General features: G+C 34.9%; 1 protein-coding gene across 1 annotated transcript in view; it reads left to right on the top strand.

Moving 5' to 3' along the window:
* Positions 1-1,655: 1,655 nt before the first annotated feature.
* The window catches only part of LOC110464364 (methylmalonic aciduria and homocystinuria type D homolog, mitochondrial-like), a 12,262-nt gene continuing 2,875 nt past the window's right edge, over positions 1,656-11,042 (top strand). Inside the window, exons 1-6 of the mRNA XM_021519551.1 lie at positions 1,656-1,730; positions 2,865-2,930; positions 5,406-5,541; positions 6,519-6,700; positions 8,258-8,360; positions 9,531-9,667. Coding sequence (XP_021375226.1) covers positions 2,913-2,930; positions 5,406-5,541; positions 6,519-6,700; positions 8,258-8,360; positions 9,531-9,667 — 576 coding nt within the window. The 5' untranslated portion in view covers positions 1,656-1,730; positions 2,865-2,912. The remainder of the gene's footprint in view (positions 1,731-2,864; positions 2,931-5,405; positions 5,542-6,518; positions 6,701-8,257; positions 8,361-9,530; positions 9,668-11,042) is intronic.

Genomic DNA, 11,042 nt, shown 5'->3' with positions numbered 1-11,042 from the left:
ATGCTGTCAGGGCTAAACCCCGAATCACACCGATTTACGGCTGCTATCAATGTTGACCGCCATTCTGCATCTTTGGGAAAGCCAAAGTAATTAATACACTGTCCTGTTTTCTTACTGGAGTTGGTACAACCGACCACACAACAGTGTTTGCCACCCATTGTTTTACCCCTGGAGCAAACCGGAAGTTGCTTTCTATACCACCCGGTGGGGGCGCTGCGAACATCGGGAAGCTCCTTGGTTGATTATAGAGCGTGACGTCATGGAGTCGGCGGTCCCGTTAATTTAGGTCTATGGATACACCTACATACTAAATTTGATCAAAATTGGACAATATTTAAATTTCGACCAATCTGAGGACGGAAATGGGGGCCATTTTGTTGAAATGTGAAACCTAACTTACGGAGGTGATCATTGTCCCATGATTCACCTACATACCAAATTTGATCGAAATCCGACAATATTTAAATTTCGACCAATCAGAGGTCATGAAATGGCAGACATTTTGTTTAATCACAAATCAAACACCGCAGTTGTTTTGTTAGTACCATACTACACATATATAACAAATTTCATCAAAATCGGACAATGTCTGAATTTCGACCAATCAGAGGCCGCCGTCCGGCTGACCAGTCGGATGATCGATCGAAAAACGAAAATACTCTTGCCCAACGCCTGTCATACACGAACACTCATGTAAAGTTTCGTTGAATTCCACCCTACGGTTTTCGAGAAACCTGTCTGAAACATGGGACTTTTGCCCAACCACCAGCCCTTTGGCAAGTCACAAGTTAATACTATATGTCTTTAATTGTTAAAATTCCAATATGTGGTTAATCACTTCATATTTTACATGATTCAATTACCAGCATTATTTTACTGATTATAGCCTATGGCACATGTAATTTTATAAGCCTCTTTATATATCTGATGTATGACATGAAGGAGATCTCGTTAGGTAGGGGATGCCCGATCACCTGCTCTCCAAAATGCAATGGTATCAGATACGAGACATATTTTTTTTTGTAACAATTTATATCTATTTTTATTTTATAAAAGACTGTGTCTTAGAGTCTTATCAAATTATCAATATATGCTATACAATTATGTAACTATTTTATAAATTGAATTGATTTATTTAGATCTAAGGAACCCCATTGGAATCATCCTTTTGGTGTTTATACTAAATTTATATGATACAAGTTTTGCTACAAGTTTTATTATGCGTAACAAAAGGTCAAATGCACACATTGACAGCTCCCACCTGTCAAATTCAAATTAAAGTACAAAGTTTTGAATAATCCTACCTTTCCTTTCCGATATTATTGGTATTTGTTTGATAATGAATGGATATATGTGTCTATATATATATATGTTTTTTGTGTGTGTCATGTACATATACTGTACATACATTTATATAAATGTAAAAACAAACAAAAGAACTGATTGGAAGTAATTAAGTTAAAGGGTAACATTCTCAATAGGGAGAGCTGGCACGTAAATACAATTGTCCCATGATAGGCTTTGAATTGCTAAGAGGTGATTACTGCTCAGTGCTGGCTTCTGTGAATTAGCAATTCAAAACCTACCATGGGACAATTGTATTTACTTGCCAGCTCGCCCTATTGTGAGAAACGAGGCTCAGTTCAGCCGGTTCAGTAAAATCCTATTATTAGTAATTCCCCGAACAAACCAAACTTCCGGTTTGAAGGGAAAATGGAAATTTGCTGAAGGTAATATACACAGTTGTGGTCGTTGTTTGTATTTTAAAATGATCATACACCAAAAGAATGGATAACCAAATGTACAAGGATACGAATCATAAGTAGACCTATTGGAAAAAAGTGATGTTATTTAACCGTTTCTGTTTCTAAGGTACATGTTCGCATTTGTGTTCATTTGTAGGTCGACGTTCTCGTCTATTCATCATGTTCACTATAATGTTGCCTATTTGCCCGATTTTGTGCCAGCACATGTACAGCTGCCTGGGTTTTATAGGCAAATATACAAATACTAGAACTCATGATATAGTGGAAATTGGGTTTCTATTTTTTTTTTATTTATTTACTTATGAACAGCTGAAACCCAGGCAACTGGTCGGAATGATTCTCTTAAGTTAAACTTGTATATTTTGAGAAAGTGTACATGTTAGTTTTTTTTTTTTTATTTTCATATTTTTTCATAAGTGTTTTTTACATATACAAAAAATAGCAAAAATAACCTCGTATATTATATATAATACAAGTAAATTGTAAGTCGTCGTATCAGGATTTGTGCCCTGTCATAATTTTCACGAATGTTCATTAGCTTAGTTTTCGAGAGGATAACATTATTGAAGCAGTATTAGGAGAGAGAAGTGCAAGGCCAGTTGAGCTACCATCTAGGCACCTTAGATTTACCTAGTCAAGTTCCAATACATTCCTTCCTCCTTTTTTCTGTCTTCACCTAATCACACGCAAAGACAATTAACACTATTTACAACCCACAGCACCGTTAACAGGAGAAGAGAAATGCATGGCCAGACAGGATTTGTACCCAGAACCCTTTGAACTCGAGATGGACGCACTACCAATTGATAGATATAATGATGAGCTACAATGTACCTGATCGTTGGCAAAATTGACACAGTCCAGTTTCTCTACATTCTTCTCTCCCTTTTTTCCAAGACTTCACTCATAAACACAACACTATTAACAACCCATGGCACCAAATAACATATTGTTTAACCTGGTGCAGTCAACATATCTACCTGTTTCTTGTACTGGGCTGCAGATGATTAGTTAAAATTAACGGGTAAAAAAAGTGCAATATTTGTACACACAATTGTATCTGTAATATGTACTGATTCTGAGTTTTTTTCTTTACAGATAATGCAAAACAAGAGATAACAATTAATAGAAAGAACAAATATTGAGATGGCGTTGGCCACTAAGGTATGTACATACAACGTAAAGCGTAAACCAGAAAATACTGCAGGTAAACTTCCATCTTTCTTTTGCATTCCATAGTGGTTGTATCCATGGATGAATTCCTAATGACTGTGGAAATTAATACACAGCATTCACTGTATAATAATTTTATCATATAATCGGCCTGTTATCCAATGAATTCACCCATGTAATATTTTTACATATGTCACTATAGTGTAATATACCCTGGATCGATTTTCATTGGCCGTGCCAGTCAGAAATCGATTGTGACGTCATAATATGTACAATGACGTATGTGACGTCATAAATTGTGAATTGTGCAGCAAAATGGCTGTCTCCATTTGATTAAAGGGGCTGGTCGGGGAAAAAAATACAAAATAAATGGGTCTAAATGCGTTCTCTGGGCTCTCAAAAGTTATACCACGGCACTATGATGGTCAAGTTCTGCTTGCAATGTCCAGTTTTGACCACTGAAATCTCTGGGAAGCCCCGCATAAATTTAGCGCATATCTATTTATATATGTCACGTGGTTGTTTCGAAAGTGAGTCAGTGAAGATAACAACAATAGCATGCCGTCATGTGCCATGTCAGATTCAACTAGCAGACAAGACAGCAATACTATACGTAAATAATTGTTTTCAAAGGTCTTGTATGATGCAAGTGTAGTATTCCTACCTATATGCTGTTGTTATATATAACGTTATTGATACCTCGTGTCTGTCATGACTTTTGCATGCATCTTTTTCTTTCGCTGCGATATTTACATTTGGTGTTGTTGATGACGTGCTTGCGGTCAAATTACATCACTGATCAATTGAGAGTTTTAGACTGTCAGGTGACGATTTAGGATTTCTTTCTTTAATATAATTATAATTTTTACTCTTGGGGAGTGAATTTCAGCAAAAATTTTATCGGTATATTTCATAAGAAGGTATTTTAAACATGTGTATGCCATTTTATAGCAAATATGACATTTTTCCCCCGACCAGCCCCTTTAAGCCCTAGGCCTCTACATTATGGCTTTAAAACCTGTCAAAATGCCTAGATTTGCAAAAATAAAAACTCCTAAGACTCGTTTCATAAAATCTCATATGAAATGAAAACTCATTTAAGATCCTATATAAATGATGACATGTGAAGGGCAAAACAAGTTTTTTCCTTCTTAAATTTTGGATGGGGCCTTTTTATCTCATTTTGGTTATAAAATACACAAATTGAGAAGGAAATTTTATAGGAGTTTACTGCAAATTTTGGGAATTAGGCATAAATATGAAATAGTTATAATGGGGAAAGGGACCCATTATCGAACCCAAAAAGGCCCCAGAAAAACATGTACACCTTACTTGCATGGGCTCATTTGGATTGTACTAGACTGCTGAAGGGCAATTATTTGACAGGTTGAAAGTTTCTAGTATACATGTAGTTAGTTATTTAAGATATATACAGGATTATGTGGACAACATCTTTCTTTCTTCACAAGTACAAGTGATTCAAACTTCTCTAAAAAAGTTTTTCATAATCAGCTCTTACATGTATACCATTTTCCAAGTATCCTTGGTTTGGTAATTTATAAGTTTAATTTCTAGCTAGCTTAATTCTCGTTGTTTGGATGCATGTACTTAATAGGGTAAAAAGAAATATTTTAGTATATATGTATATATGTATCTTTATGTTTGATGTCTTGTAGTGATAGGTAGATGAGTCATGATGATCCAAAATCCCTTTCTGATTCTGATTATTAATTACTAGTTCCATACTTCATGATATTCAATACAATAGATTCATTACTAAACTCAAGTGTCGTATATATTTACAGTATGCATTTGAAGTATTTCATTATTTTTTTGAATTCTTTTTCTATGATTGATGGTGATGTTAAAAAAAGAATCAAAACTGTGTAAAAGTTGGTTGTAATTCATTCATTATAAAATATAAAATATTATATATTGTAAAAGAAGGAAATCTAATATTGTATAGTAAAAATTACATCTGTTGATGTAAAAATATTGTTATCGCTGAAATTGGTTATTTTAAAACTGATTATGCGATCAGTTTAATTACTACTTCCAATTACAAACTTATTGCATAATCATGATTATAAACTGATTGCATAATCATGATTATAAACTGATTGCCCATTACTAATTTCTTTGTTTATGTTTACATTGTTCTCTACCGACACAGTTATATGTCTTAACATGTATCAATGATTAATGTTAACCCTTTCACCCCTACATAGCTTTAGTAGACTTGACCATGCATTGATCTGGTTGAGTCCATTCACATGGTCTACAGTGGTGAACGGGTTAAACATATAAAATATATCAAAATTCATTTCTCATGATTAACTCATTCACCCCTGAAAATTCATAATTGACTATTCCAACCTTTGAATTGGAAGAGTTCAAATGTGTCTTCAGGGGTGAATGAGTTAATAGGAAATCATTTCAAAATGAAAGTTTGTTTATTTGTTCCAGTTGTTGGCAAGAAAGAGAGTGGTAACCTATTTGCCTAATCTGAACAGTGCTGTAAAGTATGTACGATCCTTCTCCATCAGCAGTGGCAACAACAAACGAGACGAAGATGAATTTTTTCCTGATGAATTTGCTCAAGGTACTGTAAATCAGTGATGTTCTACTTAACTCATTCACCCCTGAAATTTCATAATGAACTATTCCAAACTATTTTTGGGGGCCTACGTTCAGGCAGTCGTCGGGTACTGGCCGTTGGTTGGTGGTTTTTCTCCGGGGACTGCGGCTTTCCTTCACCACCAAAACCTGGCACATCCTTAAATGACAATAGCTGTTAATTATAATATAGGACGTAAAACACAAACAAACCAAAAATAATGAACTATTCTAACTTTTTTAATTGGAAGAGTTCAAATGTGTCTTCAGGGGTGAATGAGTTAATTATTATGCTTAGTAAAATGACAATTTCTCTGTGCATGTATTTATTTTTATGGTTGCAATTAATGGAGCCACAAATATAAGGACAATATATATATATTTCCAACCTAACCTAACAAGCTGAAGTGCTCATGTCAGATACACAGGAGTGATCAACTAATCATAAATGGTTGTAACCTGCCTAATCAGATCCCTGAATAATCCAGAACCCTGTCGTATCCAACATAATGCTGAAATCCCATTTATAAAAAGAAATGCAAAATAAGATGTGTGCCTATTTCTACATTCTGTTTTGTCGGACAAATTTGTTGTGTCACAAATGTTGTCAGGTAGACAGGTTAATCTGATCATGACCTATAGGATCCTGTTCAGTCCAAATGTTTGTATAAACCAGCCAGAGGTTTTGGTTTAAACAATGACATTGTATAGCAACAACTAGACTGTCAACATAATGTGTAGCTGGTTCAGACATAGTACCAAAAATATAGTGTATACATGTACATTTTACTATAAGACAAAAGTTATTTTGACCTGAGTATCGTGATTTATTTTTTTGTTTATTTGATAATATTTTATGACTTTCGTAATTTATTTGTGTAGATGTAGATCATTCTTGTACATCTAAGAAAATGTTTGGTGTGTTTTGCATTTATATATATATTTCTGTCTGCCTTTCTCTAGACCTAGGACCATTTGGACCTCTGAATAAGAGATTACCACTCCCAGGATCCATTGGACCAAAATTTGAAAATAAACCTTATCGTGTTGTTACCAAGAGTTCAGCCAAGGCAAACCTTGTTAAACCATTTCTGGAAAACCAACCTGAATATCGACATTGTGAGGTGTTGGATCAGCTAGCTTTGGTATGTTCTGTTACTGTATCCATAGTGATAACCATTGTATGTTATATACCTGTATCCATTGTGATAACCATTGTATGTTATATCTGTATCCGTAGTGATAACCATTGTATGTTATATACCTGTATCCATAGTGATAACCATTGTATGTTATCACTATGGATACAGGTATATAACATACAATGGTTATCACTATGTTCTGTTACTGTATCCATAGTGATAACCATTGTATGTTATATCTCTGTATCCATTGTGATAACCATTGTATGTTATAATTTTGTATCCGTAATGATAACCATTGTATGTTATATCTGTATCTGTAGTGATTAGCATTGTATGTTATATCTGTATCCATAGTGATAAACATTGTATGTTATATCCGTATCCATAGTGATAAACATTGTATGTTATATCCGTATCCATAGTGATAACCATTGTATGTTATATCTCTGTATCCGTAGTGATAACCATTGTATGTTATATCTGTATCTGTAGTGATTAGCAATGTATGTTATATCTGTATCCATAGTGATAACCATTGTATGTTATAATTTTGTATCCGTAGTGATAACCATTGTATGTTATATACCTGTATCCATAGTGATAACCATTGTATGTTATATCTGTATCCATAGTGATAACCATTGTATGTTATAATTTTGTATCCATAGTGATAACCATTGTATGTTATATCTGTATCCTTAGTGATAACCATTGTATGTTATAATTTTGTATCCATAGTGATAACCATTGTATGTTATAATTTTGTATCCGTAATGATAACCATTGTATGTTATATCTGTATCCATAGTGATAACCATTTTATGTTATATCTCTGTATCCATAGTGATAACCATTGTATGTTATAATTTTGTATCCGTAATGATAACCATTGTATGTTATATCTGTATCCATAGTGATAACTATTGTATGTTATATCTCTGTATCCATAGTGATAACCATTGTATGTTATATCTCTGTATCCGTAGTGATAACCATTGTATGTTATATATCTGTATCCGTAGTGATAACCATTGTATGTTATATCTGTATCCGTAGTGATAACATACAATGGTTATCACTACGGATACAGCGATATAACATACAATGGGTATCACTATGGATACAGAGATATAACCCTTGTATGTTATATCTCTGTATCCATAGTGATAACCATTGTATGTTATATCCCGTTATCCCTAAAGATAGAAATGGAACATTCCCTCAATGCATTCATATTGACAAACATGATCTGTTCCACCATTGTATTAACAGTGATAGGAATGCTATTTTCCATTTCTTAATTAATTACAGAGTGAGACACATGTTATACCCTGTCTCCAGCTTATATACACACTTGCATGCTTACACAATACATAAGGAGGCATGTCCTTAAATGACCTTAGATGTTAATAGGAAGTTTAACAAAACCAAAACCAAACCAAATCTATGAGAATGAAAATGGTATGTTCCATTATTATATTTTAAGTGTATTTATTCGATATACCAGGTGTGTTTTCAAGTGTACAATTATTAATCTTTTCCTTTTATGATATAAAGTTTCAGGAAGAAGATGGTTTCATGACAGAAGATTCACATATTCCTCATCCCTCTGACAGACTGGAATACGTTGCTCAGGAATGTCCCCAAATCATGAAATTAGGTCAGTGATACTTTCATTAAAATCTTCTTTTCAATCTTTTTTTTTTGTCTGATTAAACTTTGACAGCATTCAAAGTATTTGTTGTTGTTTATCAATTACTTGTTTCTGAAGAACAGTTGAACAGATTTTCGTAGCACTGAAATTGGGATAATTAACCATAATTCAAAAACAAAACAAAATTGGGTATCAAGGAATATTTGAAATTCTGTACATTTTAAATTATTTGGGCATAGCAATTGGATTGTGCAGGTTGACTTTGGTTTAATTCTTCTTTTATTGGATCATACATAATTATAATCTGTTCATTCCAAAGATACGACAGCCTTCGATGGATGGATTCATAATGGAAAAAGTCCAGAAAAAAGAAAACAAAAATTCAGAGTAAGGATGACTGGACAACATCTACTTGAAGGTGATTGACAATGTTTATTACAATGTTGACATGTTTCAACGCCCTAAATGTGCCGTCATCAGTTCTATGACGACACATTTAGTGTGTCGAAACATGTCAACATCGTAATTAATATTGTCGATGTTGTTCAGTACCTTTACTTTGAGTTTACGGAGGCACGGTAGTCTAGTGGTAGGACGCCGGGCTCCTGACCGAAGGGTTGCGAGTTTGACTCACGTCACGGCACTGTGTTGTATCTTTGAGCAAGATAACTTTACTCTGCTTGGTTGAGTCTACTCGGCTGTAAATGAGTACGTGGTTGGGTAGTGCTAGAAATGTAGAATGCTAGCTGTGAGCGCCGAAATGTCAGCACCGGCTGTATGCTCCCCAGGGAGTTGAGAAAGGTATTGGCTGGTTGCAAAGGCCCAATAACCACGGATAATAATTTTTGAACTGCTTTGAGACGACCTAGGAACTAGGTTGTGATAAAGCGGTATATAAGAACCTCAAAATATTATTATTATTATTTACTACAAAAATGAATATATGGTACATTGTATATATGCTGTGTGCTTATAGCAGTTGCTGTCATGTTAAATTCCCTCTTTTTAAGGAAGACAAAAAGGGCAAAAGTTAAACTACAGCCAACAATTTCCTGGTGTACATTATGTTATATAGTGAGGTGATGTGGGGCTGTCACACTAGGTTGTTTTATAATAATTTAGTAGGCTTATTTACATTCTCTTTCTCATTAATGTTTATTGTGCTGATGTTTCCAGATTTTAAAACCCTTTTTCCCGGCCGTGACATCATGAACGGTACTTTGACCCTTGTGACAATCAGCCAGAAGACCGACAATGATATGACCGCCTGGAATACGGATGTGGATGAGGAGAGGGAGGCACTATTGGCAGCTGTGAGTAGAGGAAGAAATATAGAGACTGGAGGATAAAAGGGGGCTGGGAGGTGGGGGAGATATACATGTAGGATGGAGAGTAGATGAGTTTTTTTACCTGATTGTGATAACCCTTTCATGCATATAATACTAGATCGAGATATCCGCATTTACGGCGGTGCTGGAAAATTCTATCCGACCCACGGGTCTAGATCGATTACATGTGCAGACTGTCGGGGGAATTAAAGTGACCTTTCGGGGTGACGCTATTTTTCGTTACTTCATTTTATGACGTTTAGGGGTCAGTCAGGGTCATTGACGTCACAAGCAATTGCCATCCGGGCTCCATATACAAATGAGAAATATGCGGACAGTTTACAACTTTACTAGAAAAGAAGCTGTTTTTATGGGTTTTTGGGTTATTCAAACCCTCGGGATAAAGTATTGGACAAAAGACCCGAGGCTTCCAATACTGGCTGTTTCCCCTTGCTTTTTTAAAAACGTGCTCAATTTTTTCAAAAAATGAGGAATATCTCCCCGCTTTCAATACAAGTTATGCTGTAATTTTCTAATTTATGTAGGAACAGGCTGTTGTGGAATTAAGTTAAGAAAAAACACTGTAATCCTAAAGGAGTCTAGTTTATTTACATAAGTATATTTTACTTGTTTTAATCATATACAGACCTAGATTATAGATAAAATATTTTCTACCTGTGATAAAACCTGGTACAAATCTATTGATGAGATGTTTCTAGGTGACAGATTCACCAACATACCCCTCCCAAACACATTTTACACCCACTGTCCTTATGGAGGGACATCATTAGCTGTATAATATGACATTTAACTCAAAAACCCAAACCAAATTACCTATTATAGATGAGGGGTATTTTTTCTGTGATAAAACTATAGGGGACCTATCAGTTTTTAGCTCACCTGGCACGAAGTGCCAAGTGAGCTTATGCCGTGGCGCGGCGTCCGTCGTCTGTCGTCCGTCGTCAATATTTTACTTTAAACGACTTCTTCTTAATAACTGAAAGGCCTAGGGTGTCGATATTTGGCCAGAAGCAAACTTGGATGAAGGGCTACAAAGTTTGTTAAAATTAATGACATTCACCTATTTTCAAGGTCACAGGGGTCAAATATGTCAAAAACTTTAAACATCTTCTTCTCAATAACCAAAATGCCCAGGGAGTTGATATTTGGCCAGTAGCATGCTTGGGTGAAGGGCTACCAAATTTTTTCAAATGAATGACCTTCAATTATATTCAAGGTCACAGGGGTCAATTGTATTAAAAACCTTTAAACAACTTCTTCTCAATAACCAAAATGCCCTGGGTGATGATATTTGGCCAGTAGCAAGCTGAGATGAAGGGCTACAAAGTTTGTTCAAATG

This window comes from Mizuhopecten yessoensis, unplaced genomic scaffold (genome assembly GCF_002113885.1).
Source record: "Mizuhopecten yessoensis strain PY_sf001 unplaced genomic scaffold, ASM211388v2 scaffold10985, whole genome shotgun sequence".
Lineage (NCBI taxonomy): Eukaryota > Metazoa > Mollusca > Bivalvia > Pectinida > Pectinidae > Mizuhopecten > Mizuhopecten yessoensis.
Note: the sequence above shows the minus strand (reverse complement) of the source record. Positions and strands in the feature narration are given on the sequence as shown.